This window comes from Rattus norvegicus, chromosome 2 (genome assembly GCF_036323735.1).
Source record: "Rattus norvegicus strain BN/NHsdMcwi chromosome 2, GRCr8, whole genome shotgun sequence".
Lineage (NCBI taxonomy): Eukaryota > Metazoa > Chordata > Mammalia > Rodentia > Muridae > Rattus > Rattus norvegicus.
Window position 1 is genome coordinate 139,270,289 of NC_086020.1, and position 24,921 is coordinate 139,295,209.

The following is a 24,921-nucleotide window of genomic DNA, read 5'->3' on the forward strand; positions in this document are numbered from 1 at the left end:
AAGCATCTCTTATCATGAGAAATGTTTTTTTTACTTGAGATGTGGCAGGGGAAGAGATGTTTATGGTCTCTTTGTCTATGCCCTTCTCCCACCAAGGATGAAAACAAACAACATTGATAAAAATGGGAAGAGCTGAAAATGTCCACAGACTCAGCTTCCATGGGCAGCCTGGGCCAGAGGGTCTAGGGAGATGAACCAACCTGGCTGTTCACAAAGGCAGCAGACAGCTCCTCAATTAGGTTCCCCAATTATGGGGCCTTCTGCAGGGAGAGACTATAGGCACATGCCTCCTTTTGAGTTATAAATGTAATGAAGTTATAAAGAGGGAACCTCTCCTTTGTCATTTTAAAAACTAATCAGCTCCTGTGGACCCATGAGTAGTAACTCTTTTCCCATTTTGGAGTCAACGCTGAGTACGGGAGGGTGAGACAAATCTGAGACCCACAGCCCAATGAGAGCTTTCTCCAAGAAACAAATAGCAAGGTGGGCACCTCCATCAATAAAGGTAGAAGTAGGAGGTCAAGGTTAGCCTCCTGAGGTTCAGAGAAATTTTCTTATAGTTAGGCCTTTAGGTGCTTTGAGTCCAAAATATGTTCAGGTAGAAAAAGAAGTTGTGGATCCATCTCAGCCTCCCTCTCTCTCTCTCTCTCTCTCTCTCTCTCTCTCTCTCTCTCTCTCTCCCCCCGCATGCATGTGTGCATGTATGCATGTGTGCATGTATGCATGTGTGCGTGCACGAGCTTCCTCTTGCCTGTCCCGGCATCTGACTGTGGACACACTCGATGCGGTATCCTGCTTCTAACTCTATTTTTATCCCTGTATCTTCTGCTCTTGTCACATTGCCTGCACTCTCTAGCTTTTGCCATGCAGATATTGAACTTCGGAGACGTAACTAGCCAAATGTCATTCCATTCCCATTCACTCGTTCACTCTAGCTGGCAGGTCAACCAAGTAGAGCATTTAGGATACAATCTCTGGCAGTTCAACTCAGTGTCAGCTTGGAAAATTAGTTTCCTTGTTTCCTCTTTGTCTTACCGGCCCCGCTCAGGAGCTCCCAGCAAACTCTCAGCAAGGAAATAATGGTTAAATGAGAGTGATCGCTCCCATCCGGTCTCTGAAGGGGGGCAGCAAGTAGTAATCTTCATCTGAAATCTGGACAGGTTGACGGGGATAAGTGACAGGTAGAGCCCAGAGTACCGTCCATCTCACTGCTGGTAGATGATCGAAAGCCTGTCACCTGGTGAGGGGCAAACATGTCGTTGGCCTGAACCTGAGCATGGCATGCATACCGCTCCTCTCAGTCTCTGCAGTCTGGTTAGAGCCGGACTCCTGGGTTCAGAGCCTCCTGCTGGTGTGGGAGAGTCACTAGGTACTCTGCCTCCCTATCCTGACCCTTCAGTTGGTCTAGGCGACAGGCGTGAGTCCAGAGGCCAGGGTTTGCAGGAAACCAGAGAGCTGGGGAGAAGCCTTCCATTTCACTACACCTAAAACGGGAAACCACTTCCTCTGGAGAATTATAATATCAAGTTTCAACTGTAGCTTTCTTTTGTTAGTTCAGTCTATTAACATAGTGGTCCACATATGCCCTTTATTGTGTGATGGAGAGGATGAAGATTTCAAACTTCTCAGAAGTTACAACTAATTGCTGGTCTCCTTTATTATGCTTACAAATTAACTCTTTCAGGGAATGAATGGTATGCACCTCTTACCACAGCACCTGGTAGGTTGAGGCAGGAGAATTGCTGTGAGTTGAAAGCCCTGCCTAGGATGTCTAGCAATACACTGCCTTAAAACCCCACGGAATATGACAGCAATTCTTATCTACCACCAACTGTCTTCATAGAATAAATCTCTCCACATACTGTGAAAAAGACAAAAACCAGATAGAAACCATAGACACCTTCTGAGATGATGGTGAAAGAAGAGAATAATAGTTTTACACAGAAACCATGATTCATTAGAAACCTAACTATGCACAATGCATACTGGCCATCTTGCTGAAATATGTATTGTGGTCATTCCCCATTTTGACAGCTCAGTGTGAAGTCCTTAGTATATTAAACGTGATTTAATACCTCACATTTTCCAACTTATGAATAAATTATTGATTTAAAATTTGTCTGCTACTTTAATGTGTAAAGGGATAATATATAGAAATTACATGACATTTTACATTTCCAAGGTAATTTGTAGACAGCACTGCTGGGAGCAGGTCAGAGGCAGCATGCACATTATTTCCACGAGTGATCTAGGGACTAGAGTCATACAGAATGCTTAGAAATTGTACATAAGTAGACAAGTACAACTTCTGTGGGGTAAGGTGACTTGAGTCTACAAAAGCATTAAGTGACATTCACAGGAAATGGGATAGGCGGCCCTACTTGGTACAGCTATGCTAAGCGTATGCATGGCATGTTAGTTAGTATTGCCCACACAATCTCATAGGGGCCAGGAACCTTGTTCCCCGTGTCTGAGACTGACAAAATGTAGTAAGATACCTTCACAGCGGCCTTTCAAATCAGACTCAAGATGGGATGAAGCCGATGGATTAGCTCACAATGAGGGAAAGAAAGTAGTTCACTGCTTCCATTCTGACCACTGGCTGCTGCTGTGCGGGGTGGAGCGTCTGAGGGGTGATCCACAGTGCCCTTCAGGAACACGTGTGTGTTTTCTCATTGGTGAGGAGCTGGTGGGCATTGCAGGAGCAATAGCCAGGTAAACCTCTCTTCCCTGGTCACGCCAGCACCTCTCCTGTCTACAGTTTTCCTTGGTACCAACAGTCTTTCTGCCTGTGTTTCAAGGGAAACCTTTTGGATCAGACGAACTTACAACACTGAGAACTTCCCTCTGATCGTTCACACATCTGACTTTTATAAATGGTTTTTAAGACTATCCTAGTTTCTATTGCTATGCTTTGAGAAAGCTTGTGTTTCAAATACAGTGACTATCTCCCATGCCCCAGATGTAATCCGGTAGTCACTGAAGGCATCAAGAATCCCAAGTCTTTCTATATCCTGTCTCCTCATTCCTGCAATGTCGACTATTATCATCATACCTATCATCCCATGACCAGAACACAGGTACGGTGCAGTTAGATGGCCACCATATCTGATTTTGGCCCAGGAAAGACTGCATGCAAAGGCCCCATCATCACTTCTCAGAGCTGAGACATCACCACCTGACCCTACAAGCAGACTGGAAATGGAGATTTTGGCCTCTGCTGCTTCCTTAAGAGAGAAAGACAGGGAAGAGGTAACAGGCCACGAGGGTGAAGGAGCTAGACAACGTTGATCCCAACAGATACGAACTAAAGACATCTCTTGTTTCTCTCCCCAGGGATCAGAAGTGCTTGATTCTGCTCCCTGCGTTTCACCACTACGTCAGTGACTTCGCATAGCACACTTTCTTTGTTTAAAGGAAATTCCACTTGCACCCCAGCAAGTACAGCAACCACACGATGTTGATATGTTCACTAATTCTTCTGTTCACGTTCAGTTAGTGAGGACTCTGCTATACCCACAATGCCAAGCACCACAGTACCAGGCTGGCTCATGTGTGTTACTGTCACTGAGCATGTGCAGTACATGTAGGGCTCAGTGAGAGATACAGTGATTAGAAGAAAAAACTCAACTTACGGTGATTTAAACCATATGAACTCTTTATTGTTTACCTGAAAATATTCACAAGGGTCTGGGCATGAGGGCGCATGCCCATGTTTGCAGCAGAAAGAAAATTCAAAAGGAATTAAAGAGCTGACAGTGTAAGTGTCTTGAGGTCATGTCTCCATAACCTTCCCATCCTCATGGATACAAGATGGCTGTTATAATGCCAAACATTTAATGCTATAAGAACATGAGCAAAGACAGCAGGAAGATGGGAGAAACATTCTCTCAAGCTTCCCTGCTTAAGCACAGAATATTTTCCCCAAGGCCTCCTTAGTTGGCCTCTTCATTGGCTACAGGAGCATTGTGTAACCACCACTGAGTTTAAGGGAAGTTAGAAAAGCATCTGTGGGAGTGCAAGTTCGTGTTGGATAGCCAACTGAAAGTGTAGTCACGAATGCCCACGGTCTCCCATACACCCACATCTCCCATACCTTCACGATCGCATCTCCCTACTCAATAGCCCTACTTAAGCCAAACATTCTGCTCCAGAGCCTGGAACAGGAGGTGTACCAGCATCTGCTGTGTGGGAACTTCTGGCTGTGAAGAAGCTTGAAGATCCGTTGAAGATGTAAGTCGAATGCAAAGGTTTTTAAAGATACTATAACGCATGTGCTTGTAACGTCTACATGCTGGAATCTGGAGGGTAATTCAGAAGATCTTATAGTTTGGGAAGGTGATTATATGGTGGAATGAAAAAGGAATGACTCGTGGTGTTAGAGCCTGCTTTGAGTGAGATACGGGAAGGGTCTGGAGCCTGTCACCTCATCTGTGCAGTCATACACTTGCACGAGATTAGATGACCCCTACCTCCCTTCTCCAAGGTAGGAGTGCCCATATTGTCTTCACACTGACAGTTCAGAAACATTAAATGTAATTGGTTTCGAGCCCTGATTTACAAATGAGGCAACAGACTCACTTGAGTTGAAATGTCGAGTCCCAGGAATGCAGCACACAAGGACTCCACACATAATTAATATTTCATACTGACAGGATTCTAAGCTTTTGACTTCTCCATTTCTTCCTTTTGCATATTAGCCCAACCTCTCTGATAATATTTACATTACTTAATAGAATGCAAATAGTGAGATTTTTTTAAAAAGAAGTCCATGTTTTAATCATATGCTTACAGATTAATCAGTTGTTTCTCTGTAAAGTGATAACTACCTCCATAGCTTTTTTCTCTCCCCTTTTTGGAGAATTAGATGAAGTCATCTATTCATAAAGCTAGTGTACTGACATGCGGTAGTGAGAGAAGCTGCAGTTGGCATGACCACGACTGATGGCTCCTCGACGATCCATGTCACTCTCTAAAGCTCCTCTAAGCTTGAGAAAGTGTCCTAGACTGGCTTTCCAGTGGGTAGTGTGTGAGTGTCTATGTGTGGGTGAGCCTGGCCGCCACTGTATAATTTTGTCAGTGCTGGTATCTGCCACCTCCACATTACATAGATATGAGATATGTGATAGCCAGGCGGTGGTGCTGAGCTAGAAGTCGAACCTGTTATTGTATGGCCTTCACGCTCAGTAACTGGTGATTTGCACACGCAGAATTAAAACATAAGTTGACAAAGGAAAACTTCAAATCCAGACCTCTAAATCTGAGACTCATCGGCAAGCTAAACCATGTGACATTTTGAAACATGACTTCCCAGCCTTGGCTATATTCACACTTCAAGCTAGATTGTTCTGGGTGTGCCCTGTGTAGTTTCAGAGCAGACCCTGGACTTTGTGGACCTTCCCAGTCTATGGGTCATGCTTTCCCAAAACATCTCCAGACTCTGCCAAATGTCTCCCAGGAACTATTCTCTCTTCATCAAGAATATTGTGATAAGCTTAATGTATATTGCACTGTTTTCCTGGGACGCTTATTACCTATATCACATTCCTGCAAAGGAAAGGCTTGGGACCGTCCCTTAAAACCTTTCAAAGAGTCTTGAAACAAACTGTCTCCAGCTGATGCTGCCTAATTAAACGGTGCACTCGAAATTTTATTATGAAATATATTTCTACCCATTTATTACTTCCAGCTGCTTTGAAAAGGCGCATCACAAAAACTGTGTCTGGGAAAGTGTGTGCTTCAAAAGTTGCTGGTCCCAGATGGCAGCTTCCTAAAATAACTGTCCTCTGTGGAGACTCTAGGGGTCAGTCAGTCACCCACAGAACACAGCTCCGGCTTCTGAAGGGTTAAATGGTGATGGCAAGTCAGAACTAAGGGTAGGTCCTGAGAAGAAATCAAAAGGAGAGGATTTTCAGAAAGGAAATCCAAAGGTTGTGTAGATTGTTAAGATTGATCATGGGTTGGGGAAGTGGAGTAAGAGAAAGGGAAGGGGGCGGGAGGCGAAAGGAGGGTAGTGGAAAATGGAGAGGGTGAGAGGAGGAGGTAAAGGAGTGGGGTAAAAGAAGTTCCCAAAGGTTTGGAGTTGCCTTCCTTCTCTCTGGCTTGCCCCCACAGAATCCAGCAGCCTTGCGTGGCGTGCCCAGCCTTCTCATTCCTACGTCCACACCCGTCATGGTCTCTGCCCTCCAAAGTGACCACGTCTCAAGAGCCCCTTAAAGCTCACAGACATTGCTCTACCCTTCTCTGAGTCTAGTTCCCTTCCTTGTCCTCATAAAGGCTGTGTGAACACTGCAGCCCCAGACCCCAGCGCTTGACCCAGAAAAGCCAAACAGGGGTCGGGTGTGGCCTCGGCGCCCCCGGGGAGCAGCGGAGAAGGGGAGCAACTTTCTCCCTGGATTCTCAGTGTGTCTGCCGCCCCCACTCTCGCGCGTCCAGGACTGCGCGGCGGGGCCGAGGGGAGGGGACAGCGGCAAGGGGAGGGCGGGGAGGAGGCGGCGCGTGCCTTGCCTGCCAAAGCTGGAGCCGGCATCCACGGTGCTCCCGGGCCGCACCGCCACAGCCGGCGGGCTCTCCAGGCGGGTCCTCCTGACCCTCCACCCCGGCTCTCAGACTCGCCTTGATCTCCGTCGGGATAGTGTCGAAGGCGAAAAAGACAGTCTTCGGTGCCGCGTTGTCTCCGCCAGGGAAAGACAGCAAGTTGTGCTGCGCCTGGGACCGCGAGGGACCGGGAGGGACCGCGGCCGCCGCCCGACCGGGTAAGTAGCGCGCCCCGCGGCCCCGTGCCCCGCGCCCGGGTCCCTCCTGTCTTTCCGAGCCGCAAGGTTCAGCTGAGGTCCTGTCGGCCTCCGGGGGGTGCTACCTTCCTTCGCATCCTTAGCCTTTCCTTTCTCAGAGCCGGCTGCAAGAACTTCCCCGAGCCGCCAAGCATCCGGAGATGATTGTGTGTGTCCCTGTGTGCCCCAGGGTGCGGTGGGTGCGTCTAGCAGTTTGGGGGTGGGGTGGGGTGGTGGCTTTGAGTTGATCTGGACTAGGACAACTCACTCTAGCTGCGGAAGAGCTTCCCTTCCACCCCCCATTTTGCTGGTAACCCCCAAACTCAACTTCAGCCTCTGCTCACAGCTGACAAGATTTTAAAAACCGTAGCCAGAGGGAGCTCCCTTTGGGTAGAATCCAGAACTGAGGACGAGAGAAGTGTAGGAGACAAGAGTTTGCTGTAGGTTCTGAAGCTGGAGTTTGGAAGCAGTTTGCAGACGGAACCCACCCGAGGGCGGGTGCTCTTCTGTGTTCTTTGTGAAAAGTGTAGTCAGGTGTGCAAGTCAGCCCACCTCGTCCAACCCCTTGAATAGCAGTTGACTTTTGACATTGAGTTTTGGGAAAATGTGAGTGCCCGGTCTGAAATAACCAGCAGGTGAAATCACAGGAGCCAATGAGTCAAAATAGGTGTGAACATAAGAGGCTTGCATTTGCCCCCCACCCCCCGAAGATTAAGACGGAAGGTGTTCTCAGTGTTATCGAGTACTGGGAGTGTAACTCTTCTTGGTCTAGCCAATGCAGACACACCTGGGTGGCGAATACTGTTAGTTAAATTCACAGTGCTCTGTAACTGTAAGAAGTTCCCCCCCCCCCCCATCACTTCGCTCGGTTGGCACACCCATCAAGTGATGCCGAGCAGTTGCTAGAAACTAAGTGTGTGAACGGGAAAGCCAAATAAACAAACCACTGTATGGTTCATTTTATCTTACTAACCGGAATTATGTCTGCTGCTAGTAAAAATGCTACACTGCTTTTAATGTGAGCATGAGAAGGGAATCCACTGGCTTGGCAAATAGAAGCCATTCGTTTCTTTGCGTAAATAGCTGTCAGAGTTAATTTGGAAGTGTTTTACAGGAGCTAAGGACACGGGGAAGAGCTTTGTGCTAGTTTGACAAACTTGTGTAGGGATACAATGTTTTGCAGAGATGCAGGTGTATGGAGAGAATTAGCTCTTTCCACTTTGAAGCATTGAGGGAAATCTGAAGTTTCTTAACTGAAAATCCTGGCGCTTCTTGAGACATAGGAATGCGCTAGACATGCTTAACTCTCACTGTTTCCCATTCTGTTTTACCAGGGGCCGCCATCATTACCATAAAGCATGAGAAGCTAATCGAGGCAAGACCAAAAGATCTGTTGCAGCCAAGTAGCTACAAAGGCCTTGAAGAACTGTGGACTCCCCGGGAGTTTCTGGTGACCACACGCCTTCCTTCACACCTTCGGGACGATCCCACTGGGTCCTCGTTGCACTGCATGTTGGAAAATGGCATCCAGCCTGACTTGTACTGGAGTGATCTGGGCTTTGCTTTCTTTCCTTTCCGCTGCCACATCCTGTGTGGGGTTCTTCATGCCTTACTGGCTCTGGGGATCTCAGCTAGGCAAGCCCGTGTCCTTTGGCACTTTCCGGAGGTGCTCCTATCCCGTACACGATGAGAGTCGGCAGATGATGGTGATGGTGGAGGAGTGTGGGCGCTATGCTTCCTTCCAGGGCATCCCCAGCACCGAGTGGAGGATCTGTACCATAGTGACAGGCCTGGGCTGTGGCCTGCTCCTCCTGGTGGCTCTCACTGCCCTTATGGGTTGCTGCGTGTCAGAGCTCATCTCCAGGACAGTAGGAAGAGTGGCTGGGGGAATCCAGTTCCTGGGGGGTAAGTGACTTTGCCGAACTTGAGTTGTTTCGAGAGACTCTCAAAGCAATGTTGGAGATTATGTTTCATTTGTCTACTGACACAGTTGTAGTTGGCATTTGGAGTGCAAGGAGAAATAGATCTGAAGTGGCCATGGTAAGAGACCCAGCAAGGCCCAAGATTTTTACCAGAATTCTTTTATAGTGTCAGGGTTCTTCATGCCTGTTCATCCTTAGAAACAGGCACCTTGGCCTGTTGGGTACAACCTATGTGACACAAACATGCATGGGTCATATGTAACATATGTACTAGGGAGATACTTGGTATTTCATAGCATCTCGGTCTTTTGGTCCAACAGGAGAGCCCTGGATTGTCTTTGCCTTGTTAGACACTTGAGGTCTTTAGAGGCCAAGCTTTCATAGAAAAATGCAAAAAGGGTTTGATTCAATATTGTGATCATGAAGACCCTGTAAGACTCCCGATGGATATACGCTGACCCTCGTTTGATTTTATACTCCTTTCGAAGTAAGTTTCCGGGTGCAATTTCATCTTGGCAAGTATATTTTTCTCTATGTTACAAGTACAGTTCTACATACAGTTACTGTGTGAGATCTTAACTTCTCTGGTAACTTTTTCTGTGTGTGTGTGTGGGGGGGGGGGGAGAATACAGTGTTTCAAGAATGGTGTGTGCTGTCCTGAATGCCCTGGATAGTCTCAGCAACACCAGACAAGGGCTGACTTTCACTTGGCGCTCTTCCAACAAGTATTGCTTCAATATCTCTGGTCATATGGTTCTAATTGCACTTTATATATTTTCCACTGGGCTTTTTCGCCTCCATCCTTCAACCTGGCTGGCTGAACTTGTCTGATTTACAATATGGCCTGGTGAAATATGACAGCCTGCGTAGAAGGTATAGATGGAAGGGAAACAGGAAGCTGGGAAAATGTGTGCATAACTTCATAACAAAGGAAGAGTGTATTATTCTTCCACTTGGTATTTTTCTTACAGTCTTTTGTGAAGAATCCAGAAGGAGAAAAGGACCTTAAAATGACCGTATCTGATACAGATTAGAGAACCCCAGTTCCTTATTTCAGATTATCTATCAAAACTTTGTACGTGTGCTGAGAATGGGAGCAGCAAAGTGGCTTTGTATTCCTAGGCAAGACCTAGATTTATGTGCACTCCTTTGTTTTCTTATCCAGAATCAGCTTTGCTGGGGTTTCACATGGTGGACTGTGCCGGGGAAGGGGGTGCTTTGGGGACTGTCAGTCTCTCCCGCCTGTTTCTCTATTCTTTTATTGACTTTAATACATATGTTTACACAGAAATGTAGTGAAACTCTTAGGAAATAGGGATGTCATCACTGAAAGTCACACAGCGTTTGAAAACTTGTTGTCACAGACTTTTAGAGAGAGCTAATGCTAGGACGATTGAGAAGAACCTTTTTCTTTAAGAATAAACGGAGCTTGCTTGGTGTTTTACTTGGCTCAGGAAAAATGCTTAGGCAGTTCCATTTTCTCCTCTTATGGTAAATATTACTTTCCATCCTTTTTTTTTTCATTTTAGGGCAGAGACTGCTATTATTTCTGGCAGAATAGGAAAATGCTTACAAAGAGAAATCAGCTTTTATTGATTACCTTTAAACATGTAATGAAGGAAGGCCACAAGAAGTGAATCTGAGACCCAGGAGACTTCTCCCTCCCTCTCTAAGCTGGGTCTAGATTCTTTTTTTGAATTATATGGAGTTAACTCTTCATTTTATAGAATGCCCAAAGGCACAGACACTTGAGAAATTATATATATTTTTAGGTAATCATGTTTTGCTTTGTATATATGTTTCATGATCCTGTGCTTAGAGAAAAATATCATTGGCTTGCTCTTTCCTCCTCCATCCCTCCGTCCCTCCGTCCCTCCGTCCCTCCCTGCCTCCGTCCCTCCCTGCCTCCATTCTCAGTTTTTTTCTGGTGTGTGCTTGTGATTCTCTGTGGTTCGTGTACATATGTAGGTGCCTGCAGGGCCAGAGGTCAGGTGTCCTGCTCCTTCACCCCCCACCTTATTTCCTTGAGACAGTCTCTCACAGAATCTGTAATTAGGCCAGCAGCTTGAAAGTCTAACAGTGCTGGGGTTTTGGTATGTGTAGAAGAAAGTTTGAGTTTTCGTATGTCCCAGGACTCGAACCCAGGCCTTCGCACTTACACAGTGAGTGTTCTTGCCCATGTCACTGGTCTGTAATAGTTGGCAATGCCTCATTTCCTATACATGATTCTTAGGGCAGGCAAAAGTCACGGTGGAATCCTAAGACGGTTATTAAACAAGAATCTACCTCTTAAATGGATGTCCCAGTATCGCAGAGAGTTGTGAGTTTAGAGTTAAAAAGTAACAAGGAGCAGGGAGCATGGAGTCTGAGAATCGGTCCCTAACCATCAACAGCCAACAGGAGAACAGACAACAAGACAAAACGCCTTCAGAAGATTTTCCTCCCGTTGGCCACTACATAATTGTTTGTTATTTTTAAATTTACAAAACTTATGTAGTTTGTAGTTTTCTTTATTTGATTTTTTCATAAAGTGGGTGAGTATTTTTAAAGACCAGGAGGTGGCGAGTCGGTGAGTTCCGAGACTCTTGAGATGAGTGTGAGAAGGTAAGAGCATTTAGGAGACTCTGCCGGGAACAGACAGACTCTCTGACTAAAAATGACTCTCTGAGAAGGGTATGTTTAGCTAAAGTGAGGGTTGTTCCAAAAACAACAGGAAGCAGCAGAATGGCAAGATACAGAGGCATCCTGCTTACTGTTGCCTGCTGGGTCTGGAGTCTGCCCATATGCTGTGACATCGGGCAGTATAACCCCTGCAGTATTTTGGAACAAGTAAAGGACAGAGCGTCAACCTTGAATTTGAGTATTCTTGTGATCAGAAGTTAAAATGTCTCCTTTCATCCAGTAGACCAACATAAAATGGTGACTTCTGTATAAAGACTTCCCATCTTAGGAATATTTCAAGAGTTGAATAGGTGCCATTCCCTAACTTGTAGGTGAACTATGTTGCTGCTATCTTTATTAGAAGGCATACTTAGGTCATAATTTAAAAGTAGTGAGCATTAAGTTTTACTCTTTCTTTAGGTTTTAAAAGGAATGTAGAAAGGCTTTGAAAAATATAATGTATAATAAAATATTAGTATGTGTGGGGTATGTTTAAGGTGCTCTGAGAAAAATAGATGTCTGACTTCTGTCTTTCTTTGTCCGGTATAAAATTGTGTAGCCACTAAAGACACACACACACACACACACACACACACACACACACACACACACAGAGAGAGAGAGAGAGAGAGAGAGAGAGAGAGAGAGAGAGAGATTTTCAGTCACTCTATGCCTTCTATGGCATCATAAGATGGGTAAATGCTCTACCACTAAACTATACCCCTAGCTACAGGTCTTTACTGTAGAGCAACCCCTCACACACACATACAGGGAGACACACACAGTTTAGAGGGGACCTGGTGTTTGCATTTTTGACAAGTTTCTAGGTGATAACACTGCTGTTGCTTCCGGGGGCACAGTTCAAACTGTTGTTTTATGAACAGCATTTCTTATTTTAGGATGATACATGGTTGACTTAGAAGTGGGCTTTATTAGGTACATCTGGGTTGCCTTGTTCTTGTTACCTTTTTCTGGAATTAGCTTTAAATATATAATATGCATTTCATAATATGTTTATGATATATTATATAAAACCTCCCTTCATTTATCATTCTTTTAATACCAGAAACAGGATTTTATAGGAGGAAAACTAAAAACATGACCATAGTTTAGCGCATGTAGTGGGTCTGGGCCTCCAGGAAGGAATTGTTCACTGGGATGGCCCAAGCAGCCCCTGGTCAACTCCATACCACCATGGACACCTTGTAATGGTTAGGTCGGGAGGGTACCTGAGGAGCCACATTTGATTGGTGAAGAGTTTCCTGGTCTTCAACAGATGCACACAAGAAGATCACCCACTCTTGCTCAGTGGCAGGACTTTCTGGTCACCCAATCCCTACCTTTCATTATACCTATCATGTGGACTGATAACACACAAGGAATCAGATTGAGCTGGAGACAGAGAGAGTGACATGGTGGGAGGAGGAAGACACACTGTGTGGTATGACACTGGCAGTGCATGTCAGAGCCTGCCTGCTCCAAGCTCTAGGTTTCTTATATGCAGGAATGATGGCACATTAGCTACTCATTCATAAAATCTGCAACACCAAAGTGTGTACATTCTTTGTGACTGGCATGTTACAGGTAGCCATTGATGTCAGCCTTAGTTTTTGCTTGAAGAGCTTTTCTGAGCTTTGATCTGAGGCTTTTTTCGTTGTTTTGATACTTTGCTATGGAGTGTCCAAGCTTCTCATGCAGGGATTCAATGTAGCATTCTTTTAGTTCTATGAGGGATCTAGAAATATCACCAGTGAGCTTCTTCACCATGAAGAGTCCAGAGCTCTGCCGCAGAGAGTGTTCACTAGGGCTTGGTTGAGCCCAGGTGGAACAGGTTACCAAGCTTCTCTAGGGCCAGCAGGCCCAGTTGGTGCACAGAACCCTTGAACAAGCCAAAGCTACTCACAGAAACCCTCAAACTTTACTATGTGTAAGTCATATTGCATAGGTCACAGCATAGCATATATAGGTGTCCATCTTAGAGCCATCTGACCCATTATTTGGGGATAATAAGATTTAAGGTGAAGAACACCAGAATTGGTACTGTGGAAACAGACCTGTTAATTTGGAGATTGCCTTCTTCATATTATCCTGTTTGTCTTAGGTGATAGTTACCTTAATACATGCAATTATAAAGCAAAAAGAGAACCAACTGTTATTTTTCATGCTATCCTTTGGGAAGGATTATATTTTGTGAGCTGTGCTTGAGTCCTTCACCTTGAGATCTTGTGGTGCAACTTCGTAATCTTTCGGTGTCTTAGGTTCTTGGTTTCTTTTTTGGGAAATTGTACTCAACCCCAGCCCCACCCCATCCTCAGTTTGAGCTATTGTTTTTTTTTTTCTTTTTTTTTTCGGAGCTGGGGACCGAACCCAGGACCTTGCGGTCCCTAGGCAAGCGCTCTACCACTGAGCTAAATCCCCAACCCTTCTTTTCTTTTTCTAATCATTGAATTTCTGAAATAAACAATGACAATAATTCTTTAAAAATGACAGATTATATATGGTACAGGGCTGGCCATATTGTCAGCACCACAACAATTTTCCCTTCAATTGCTGAGATTTCCTGCTTCCGTTCCTCTGTATTTTTTCAGAGTGGAGAGTCATGTGACTTTTTTTGCTTGCCTGCCTTGTTGCCACCAGCTAATCCATCCATAGTGAGAGACTACAGAGGCTGGAGTCACTAATGGATTAGTTAGCCCCACTAGTACATCATCTACAAACTGGTTTGTCACTGCGTGGACTGACTGAGGGATGTGAATTAATAAACATTTGCTAGAAAAAACTCAAGAAAGACAATTGAGATCTTTACCTTGTTTCCACACGGCCTCAGAAGACCCACAAAGTTTCCATACTACACAGAGGTACCACTGTCGGCCATCAGGACTTGAACCTTCCAACTTAGCTAGGGTGGCTCTGTAGGAATGTATTGTAATCAGAAAAATAATTATACCAGACCAACAATTTTCATCCTTGATGCCTTTAGAATTGACCTTGCTGCCTTCTAAGCACGATCTTCAAGACGGTCTGAGAAACATTAATATCTGTGTGTACCAAGATGTGTTAGCAGAAATAATCTAATTAGCAGGAACAAGAAGAGTCCAAAGTGCTTAGTTATGAGAATTATCAGACTACATTACAACACCGTTTTACAGATCCTTTGGTATATTGAGGCAAATAGACAGTCTTTGGGGAGAAGGGGCTGGACTTACAGTGTTTAACTTAATTAGGTTAAATCCAGTGAAGAAATCTGTGGTACAATTTTCATTTCACCTCAACTAAGCACGTAGTTCACTCTTTTATAGATGAGAACATCAAATTTAGAGTAAGAGCAAAGATAGCCCCATTTTTTATCAATTAAACTATAAATATTATCACTATCCTATTAAAGTGTTAATTAAATGCTGCCTTATGGAGCTGATGCTCTTGCAAAAGACCCGAGTTTAGTTCTCAGCACATTGGGTGGGTTACAGCCACCTGTAGCTCCAGCTCCTGGAGATCAGCTCTCCCTCTGGCACCCTCACGCATGTGCGCATACGCACATACACACATCAACAACAGTGCAGCCTTTTACAAGCTATTTTATCCTATATTTCGAATTCGGAGTTTCCGAGCATGATCAGTACTGAGTCGTTTAACACAGATGAGCAGTTTGAAGATTTATTCGTTTTGTTTTATATGTGGGGATGTTTTGTCTGCGTGTGTGCCTGTGTACCGTGTGTGTGTGTGTGTGTGTGTGTGTGTGTGTGTGTGTGTGTGTGTGCATTGATTTCAGAGGCTGGGAAAGGCATCAGGTCCTCTGGAACTGGAGTTACAGATGGTTGTGAGCTGCTATGCGGGTGCCAGGAACCAAACCCAGGGCCTTTGTAAGACCAGCAAGTGCTCTTAACCACCGGGCCATCTCTTCTGCCCTGGGGCGAATATTTTTCTCTGTTGGACTCAGCCTATGAGTTGGGCAGAAACCTGGTAGTTGTATTATACAGGAACTTTTCACAAATATTCATCGCAGGTTGGTGGTAATAGTCCTCTTGTCTGTGAAACTTATCCTTCCATTTTCCTTGTCCCCCACTGCAGATTTTTAATGTGGCTGTCTAACTTATGTATGTATGTATGTATGTATGTATGTATGTATGTATGTATGTATGTATGTATGTATCTGATTAGAGGAATGTAACTGTTTCCATTTTGTGCTCTACCCTCAAATTTACAATCAGAGGGAAAAAAGACATTATACCTCTAATTGCAAAAATTAAGCTGCAAATGTCGTTCTCACATAAAACCCGAGGAAGGGGAAGAACAAAGTCAAAATGTTAAAATGAGATCTTATTTCTGGAGTCCAGCAAAGTGCCCAAGAGAGCTATAGTAATAACTTGCTATCTGCCCCAAACTAAATACAATACGGGCTCTTTAAAAGGTTTTTATTTTCCAGAACGGCAGATGCTCGCCTTGTGTTGAATATGGATGTTAGCATCTGCCATCAAGATGTCCAAATTCTATTATCAGAAATTGCAAACAAATGTGCTGACAAGGTTAAGAAGCTTCCACTACCTGCCTAAGGTTATTTGTGTACACCCTTTGGGTAGGTATGACAAAAGATCGGCCCATGGTGTGCTTATCCAAACTCAGCTTCAGATCCCAAGTCTTTGAGAGAGAGAGAGAGAAGAGAGAGAGAGAGAGAGAGAGAGAGAGAGAGAGAGAGAGAGAGAGAGAGAGAAGAGCATAGGCAACTGGTTGCCACTGACAAGATAAAGCAGCAAAAGTCTTTCTGGTTTCAAGTTCAAGTGACACCTCGAAGGACACTGTCCTTCACGAGGAGGAAGATATCTACAGATTTGGACAGCAAGGAGGTCAGCTCAGCTTGGGACATTTTGTCATTCAGATTCTGGTGGGAGTTCCAGCTTCTCAAGGTCAAGGGGGAAGTTGGGGACATTGAGCACAGAGCTTATAAGAATGATCGGGATTAGAACACACAGAATTACCGGCATAGTGGCTTTGGAACTTCGTGTAAGAGGACGAGTCTTCATTTACTCTCAAGTCAGCAGAGCTTTTGCATCTCCTGCTCTCTCCTACCATTGGCTGCGCTGACTGAAAGGAGAGCGTCTAGCAGCGGCTGACTTAATGGTGGATGTTAAGCTGCCCCTGGAGAGAGCCAGCTGCTTGGCAGTTATTATGTGATGGTCCAGGACCACAGGGGACTTTTCACTCCATGGGAGTAGTTTTCACTGTCTGGAGCAAAATGCAATGGAAATCAAGGTGGGATAAAATCCTTTTGCATAGTGTTCGTTAACAAAAGACTGCCTCAGGGAAGAGAGAGTCTAGAAGTGTCCAAGTACTGGACAAAAGGCAGAAGGGTGTGCACCATAACTTTTTGTAGGCTTTTTTTTTTTTTTTTGGTCTCATGCATAAAGATGGCGTTCCACTTTGATCCCCTGGTGGATAAAAAGTCAGTTCATTCATCTCATCTCCACTGGTGGCTATCCTGATTATAGCCTCTTGTAGGAGCCATTTAAAATTCAATTTGGCTGCCCGGGCCCCTCGGTGCTCAGTGGGTTTATTAAATGACACAGCGGTGACTTCTCCTTCCCCGCGTGGCCCCTTTTGATACACATTTGACTTTGCTGTAATTTCAGGCTGCTGTGCCCTGCGTGCAGTGGCCTCACCGTAATATTGTTCCAGCACAGTTAAGGTAGACCCAGAGATCCAAGTCCGAGGGAGTCCAAAGACAGGAGAAATTGCATAGAAGAAAGGTTTACTTTTCTCTGTCCTCTTGCTGCTGAGCTTGTAGTGTTTGGCGGCATTTTATTTTATTTTATTGGTGTTACTGTTAGTGTTCTGTGGTATTTATTATATTTTATATTGTTATTTTGGCATAACTGTTAGGGTTTTAGTGTTTAGCGGGCTGTATTTGCAGTATTACCCACAGCCCAAGTGCAGACTAATATTCACCCCATGCGATGTATGAATTGACATGGAGTTAGATTCTAAAACAAAGTCTTTCTTCTTGAACTCGCAATTCAAATGAAATATTAGTATTTTTTTCCCGTGCTAGCACTTCTTCAGGTACTGCTCTCTGTCCATGGGCTTCTGTGAAAACCAAGTAGGCAGGACACAGGCATCAGTGTCTCTGACCCCCACTTCCATTCCTTCAGGTAATACTTAGGAAATCACAACTCATTGAAGTCTTACGTATATTTATCTATATACTATCAAGCCTGATAAAATAGATTCTTGATAAATGCTGTCTATCACTGATGGGCCGCAGAATACATTCTTACCGACTCCTGCTTTGGGTCGCTGCATTCCATTTAGAGGGGAAGCAACAGCCGAAGCTGAGTAAGAACATGCCAGCAGGGAAGAACATGGATCCACAGCACTGAGGAAAAGGAGGGGAGGGAGGAAGAGAGAATGAAGGAAAGAGGGGAGGACTGTGGGCTACATTTTCACCTGTTGTGCACCACTGCAGCTCTCCTGTTGGCTTGTGAAGTATTAGTATTCTTATTTATTAATTATCTATTTTATTAATTATTACATAATTTATTATTTATTATATATTATTTATTTTATCACTATTATTTATTATAGCTATTATTTATTTTATTAAAGACATAAAAAGCTCCTCTTTTTGTGTATGTTGGTACCCTTTTGATCACTCTCTACCGTATGTATTGAGGTAGGTCTCTCCACGAACTGGTGCTTGTCTCTTTGCCTGGTCTTTGCCTGGTCTTGCTTGTGCTGGTGATTTATGCCTCTGCCTCCCATGTACTGGGATTGCCTGGGACCACCATAACCATCTGGCTTTGTGTGGGTCCACAGGCTTGTGTGCCAGGCACTTTCCCTGCTAAGTCATCTTCCCAAGCCTTCCCAACTCCATCTCCTTTTACTCTGTGTTTGCCTTCCACAGACCACGGTTTGAGATGCCCTGTGGGTGTCTGCAATGTCCTCAGTGTCCACACAACTGTGGTTTGCTTGGTTTTGCTTCTGCCAAGTTTTGTTGATGTTCTCAGTTAAATACTTCTCAGTCTTATCTGTTTCTTCTGAGAGACACTGCCTGTGTCTACACTGGATGTAGAACTCGGGGCTTTGTACCTCTGAGGCACACCGGTACCAAGACACATTTCTTTTAACTCCCCATCTCTCTTCCAGCAGATGTATTTTTAGCCTTTGAACATAACAAGAATATCATGTACTAAACTGTTTCCCACATGTTTTCCCACTTACTCTTGAGATGGCACAACAACGCTTACAACTGTGATAGGTGGAATAAAAGGAGAGTTTGTGATTCAGGGTATAGCCCTGAGGAGTTTGTAAGTTCACTGCTCTGGCTGCCTCACCCTTACCTTTAGCAACATGCCACTGTTATTCCTGGAACAGAAAGCTTCACCCCTGTTACCAGATCGTCCCTCCATCTTCCCGGAGTGATGCTTGTAACAGTATTTGCAGGTGTGTATTGCAGAAATGTGATGATCAGAGCTGAGCTCAGGTTTTTTGAGAGTTTGCATTTCTGACTTTCAGGGGAATGGAAGAAATAAAGAAAAAATATATCTTTAAAAACTGTCCCAGTACAGTGTAAGAGAAAGATACTTTGACATTGATATTAGAGATGGGTCATGGGAATTTGCTGTCAAAATGAGTCATTTTGATACCAGAGATTGAATCCTGGAAACGAGAAGAAATTTTGTCTCAAATATACTTGGAGGTAGTTACTTCAGGTGATAATGCAACTTATATGTAACTAAAGTATGCTGCCCATTCACCATGTAGCATTCAGTTTCGTCCTCAGTGTCCTGGCACACTTAACATTGTGGCATGGTTCAGAGTCAGCCCTCTGCCTGATTCCCCTTTGAGTTTGTTTTATTCCTTCCTATCTATCTTTATGTCTGAAAGAATAATGTTGGCTGATTGTGGCCCTTCATTTCTCAATTGCCTGTGTAAGACAAGGGCTTCCTGTGAGGTGCCTCAGGCCCCACGGGTGATGGTGGGAGCCTTGGACTTCTTCCCATATCAGCTAAACTGAATCCTTTAGGGTTTTCTGTGCCGAGTCCTATCTCCATGCTTTTGAGAGCTAGCTCTGTCTTTCACCTTTAATTTCCCCCCTATCCACAGAGCCAGCTCTGCTTCTTTCCAGACCCCCTGCGAGAGCAGACTTCAATGGCATCACCCGTGCACATCTGCTGAGGAGCCCCGCTGCCACAGCTCCTGTGGAGTCTATCAGCAGAGGTGGCGAGAGCACTGTGCCCCGTGTGTGATTGTCATGTGCCCCTGCTGCAGTCTCAGCAAACTTTGTCTCATTTTCTCACACGTTGGATTGCTGACTCCCATAAAATCATTCAGGAAAACTTTACATCCAGGTGTTCATTGGAGCAAGATACAAATTTGGGGCTGATGACGCACATGGTCCATGTTCTTGGTATTGTACTGCTGAGTCCCTTCTTTCTCTGAGCGAAGTCACTTTTGTGTCTCACACCTGGGTGCCTCATTGCACAAGGCAGGGTCTGGCATTTTCTCTTTTGCACTCTGTTGGCTCTATGCTGAAATAAAGCCATGTCTGGGTGTAAATATTTCCCATCCACACCCAGTATCCAAAGGTGGTCTCTTTTTCTGTCCCTATTTTGCATGCCTTCCTAACCACAGTCTATGCTGAGGTAGTCAATGCCATAAGTGTTCCTTTGAGCTCAGAGCTATTGCTTCCTGATGATCCTCTCAGGGGCATCTAACAGGCCAGGGTGCTTTTGTCTTATTCCAAGATGACTGACTCAGCCAGTTACTTCAAACAAAAGCCAATTCCTTTTCCGAAAGGGTAAAATGAAGGTTACCACTGTGTGTGTTAAAGGCGGTAGGTCTTTGTGGACATATGTTTTCTGTCAGGCTGCCAAGGTTTTCCGTGCTGCTCAGTGTTTCTATTTGAGGGAATTAACCAATCCAAGAGTTAGTATTGGGCCGTGGAGGGATCTAAGCTGTCCATTGATCCTGATCTGTGCATGTGCCTACCTAGTCCCTTGTCCCATCCATATAGAGTGAGATAGCCGAGTTCCTCCAAGCAAAAACTAAAACTGTAAATTCTCGAAATTTTACCTCTAGTAAATACCGCAATCAATTGTTGTATTTTTCTTTGGGATCACCTTTGGAAGGTGACCGAAAGATATACATTAATTCATTTATTGATTTCTTGATTGATTGAGGACAGGGTCTCCCTATGTAGTATTGACTGGTCTGGAACTTTATAAGTCGATCAGACTGGTCTCAAACTCACAGAGATCCACTTGCCTCTCCCTCCAGAATGCTGAGATTAAAGGTATATACCTGGGTATCCCCATGCCTGGCTGACCAAAGGCAGTTCATGGAATACCTCGTAGCTCATCCTGATGCTTGGAAGCTGCTGCTTCTGGGACAAGTGGACTCCTGAATGTGTGTGCCTTACCTGTCACCCACTCTTCTCTGTGGAGTACCTCACTTCCTCTCTAAAATATGAGCTTTTCCAACATTAGAAAGGAGTTTCCTGAGCCCCTCAAATGTTTACTGCTTTTGTTTTGCTTGGGATAACTTGCTGTATCATTGTGTAGGGGGAGGGGCAGGGAACATCATGCTCTTTCTGTATCATTGCATATGTGGTGGTGGGGAGCAGGCAGGCACTTGGGTAGACAGCTAAATTCTGTATTTTTTGCTGGCTTAGGAATACCTCTTTCCTAAGTGCTCTGTGTACCCCGTGTTCAAGTTTTACAGGTCATCCTAGCACTTAGAAATTGAACAGTAATAAGGCAGGAGGAGGAAGAGACGTCTCGTTTAGGATGCCATTCACAGCACACAAACTTGAATGGAAAGTATTATCATCCCTACTTCTTTTCTTTTGGCTCAGGATAATCTGTCCAACTGAATGTTCTCATACCTGTAGCACATCTAACATACTAAGAATTCATTATTGATTGCCTGACACATTGATGGAAGAACAGGTAATTTTGAAACTGGGCATGGTGGCACATGACTATGATCTCAGCACTCAGGGTGCTGCAGTAGGAGAATCAAGAGTTGGAGGCCAACCCTACCATGTGGGAAGTGTCTTAGTCAGGGTGTCTAAGTGCAATGAAAACACCAGGACCAAAAAGCAAGTTGGGGAGGAGAAGGGTTTATTTGGTTTACATTTCCAGATCACAATCCATCGCTGGAGGAAGTCGGGGCAGAAACTCAAGCAGGGCTGGAACCTGAAGGCAAGAACTGGTGTAGAAGCCATGGAGGGTCCTGCTTACTGACTTGCTTCCCCTGGCTTACTCAGCCTGCTCTTATAGAACCCAGGACCACCAGCCCAAGGATAGCCCTGCCCGGGATGGGCTGGGCTCTCCCGCATTGATCACTAGTTGAGAAAATGACTTACAGCTGGATCTCATGGAGACATTTTCTCAACCGGGGCTCCTTCCTCTCTGATAACTCCAGCTCATGTCCTGTCAACTTGACACACAAAACCAGCCAGGACAGCAAGTTTACAAGCTGCCTGTGCTGTGTCTAACAGGGCAAGAAACAACTACTTTAATTCTGCTAGTGGAAACAAAAGAGCAATTGAATAGTGACATTTGTAGCTCTAACATAGAGCAGGCGGCATAATTTGAAGAACAGTCAAAATGGACACACAGGCCTCCAAGGTTAAAAAAATTACCAAAAATTTTGAAAAGGCAATAGAAGAGCCTTGAAAACTATGAGCAAGCCTGTGTGTCTGTCTAGGATGGACATCATCCTACTCTTCTTAATGTAGAAAGGAAGCAGAGGTTTGAATTAGTATTATGCGTGTGTGTGTGTGTGTGTGTGTGTGTGTGTGTGTGTGTGTCTCATGCCTGGCAGTGTAGGCAGAGGCCAGAGGAAGACTTTGGGTATCTTACTCTATTGATCTCCATTTACTCATTGAACCTAGAGCTAATTTGGTAACTGGCAAAGCCTTGGAGATCCTTTTCTTATGTCTGCCCCTTATAGGGTTGCAGGCAGCAGCATAGTCCTAGCTTTTCTTGTGGTTGCTGGAGATCTGGACTCAGATCTTCACCTTGGGAAACAAGTGCTTCCCTGATCTGTCCCTTCAGCCCCCTGTCTTGTGAACTGAATGGACACCATCATTTCATTTCTAGGCAGGGGTAAGAAAACTTCCTGCTTAGTCTTCTTCTGGACTAGGGAGAATGCATGTTTATCCTTCTACCCGTCCTGACCCAAATTGGCCCTAGGGCTTAATTTACCATCTTTGACAAGCACCTTGTATCTATCCGTAAGGACAGCATTTAAAGCCTTACATCCTACCAATCTAGGCAGCCTGTTCTCATCCGCAGCCCCAGGGTTTTTAGGCTTTCTGGTGTACTTCACAGGTAAATTGATGACTCTCTTCCAGTCTGCAGGAACTCTGGTAAAACTATTATAAACCAGAGCAGTGGAAAGTGAACTGAGTTCTACTCTAGATTAAAAAAAAATACGGATATGGCCAAAATGAGATAGTCAGAGCCTCTGGTTCCACGATTAAGAAAGGAAGCTTCCTGTTTAGGAAATCCCCCTGGGAGGTTTAGTTTACACAAGAAATTGAACTGTAGTAAGGCAGGAGGAGGAAGAGCTGTCTCATTTAGGATGCCTTGCACAGCACACAAACTTGAATGGACAGTGACGATTAGCCACTCTGTGACCTCCACAGACGTGAGGTAAAAGGGACCTTCACTTCATATATATCAGACTATTTTAGTAATGGATCCCAAAGACTGAAAATTTTCCCAGAAATACCATGATGAGGAAAGAGCAAAGAACAAAGGAAACAATTCTGACGCCAGCCAGAGACCCTGACTTTCCAGGAGATGGTCCCATACAATTTTGATTTTGAAAAGCAAGCAGATCACTTTGCAAGACAGAGCAGGACTGAGAGGTCAGTGATAGGCAGGGCTCCTCCTTGACCAGGGGCACTCATTTATGAACACCTCCTGCACTTTATCTAATGTGGAGTGCCAGAGAAAATTGACTTGGGGTGAGTCACTGAATCCCTATATTTGAGATTTTCTTCCCATTGGGGCCATAGCAATCCATTCTCTCCCTTTATTTTACTGCGGCTTGTGGTTACAGATGCAGTATAAGCCTGGAAACATCTATGGTTTATAGAGAAAATAGAGGAAGAATGTCTCAAACTCCGCTTCTTATATTTTATACATATTCCTTATAAAGTTGCAAAATGACTAAAAGATTATATCTGATATTTCCTCTGTGAGGTAAAATACAACAAAGGTTTATTGCCCTTTTATTTGAACTAAAAATATTTTGTGAGTCCTATAAAAGAAAGGGCTTAAGAGGTTTTTAATCTTCAAGCTCAGAAATTTCACCATTGCAACTCATTTGCTTTTCCTTATATGGGGTGCTGGCTAATTTTATCTGTCAATTTGAAAAACCCAGAGTCACCCAGAAGAGAGACTTGATAAGGGATATCTAGATCAGATTGTTATGTGGGTACCTCTGTGGGGGATTTACTTGATTGTTAATTGGTGTAGGAAGACCCAGTACCATTCCTTGGGCCAGACCCTGAACTACACGGAAAGAAGTGAGCTAATTCAAGTGATGTGGTTATCTGCTTCATTGATTTCCCCCAAATGATGGACTGTGCCTCCTCCAAATTGTTTTTGTTTTGTGTTTGTTTGTTTGTTTACTTTTTGGTCAGGATATTGTATCACAGCAACAGAATTGAAACTAGAACAGATGGAGATACTCACTTATAAATATTAATCTATTTTGATGATTATTGACTCCTTAAAATGATTTTACTTGTTCTACATTTTAATTAAGACTCTCTAAGTATATTCTAACTCTAGAAAGAACTCAATGTAAACATTTTTTGGGGGGTGGGGGCCATTGAGACAAGGTCTCTCTCTCTGTTTAGTCCTAGCTGTCCTGGAACTTACTGTTGAAACCAGGCTAACCCCAAATTCAAGAGATCTGCCTGCCTCTCTTCCTAAGTACTGAGGTTAAAGGTGTGTGCTACCATGCCTATTCAAAGACCATTGTTTTAAATAATCTATATTAAAAATGCCTTCTTATAAAAATCTTGGACCTTTTTATAAATATTTATAATTAAATTGTAAAATAATTTATTTCCCCAATTTTGTTTCCTTAGTATTTAAACAAGAATGAATCTCTTTCCTATTTTCATCTGTACTAATGAGTAGGAATTCTAGTCAACTTTTTCAAGATCAAAATACAGAATTGTATTGAGAGTTGTTTACCATACACTTTTAGAAAATTCCAAGCAACGCTATTATATATAGCTTTCATTAAATTTAAAGGACAGATGCATTTAGTTTGAGACCTGGCTTTTAAAAGTAAGTTTAGACATTTGTGATCATTGAGACAGTACACTGTGTCTCACCTTTAACAGCCTCCATTACTCTCCTGTGAATTCTGATCTTCTCTCCCAGAGTCTCTTGACTTTAGGCTTAAAGATTATATACTTGGCATGGGAGAAACAGGCACTAATGATGACTGACCTAGTCTCCAGAAATCCTTCTGTGCTGGAGAAAGATGGCTTTTCCATAAAACGTTGATGGCCTAGGCATCAGGTTCAGCCAAGATGTGGC

General features: G+C 44.2%; 1 protein-coding gene across 1 annotated transcript in view; it reads left to right on the plus strand.

Moving 5' to 3' along the window:
• The first annotated feature begins 6,521 nt into the window (after positions 1–6,521).
• Lhfpl6 (LHFPL tetraspan subfamily member 6) overlaps positions 6,522–24,921 on the plus strand; it is a 197,931-nt gene continuing 179,531 nt past the window's right edge. Inside the window, exons 1-2 of the mRNA NM_001109183.1 lie at positions 6,522–6,755; positions 8,108–8,678. Coding sequence (NP_001102653.1) covers positions 8,294–8,678 — 385 coding nt within the window. The 5' untranslated portion in view covers positions 6,522–6,755; positions 8,108–8,293. The remainder of the gene's footprint in view (positions 6,756–8,107; positions 8,679–24,921) is intronic.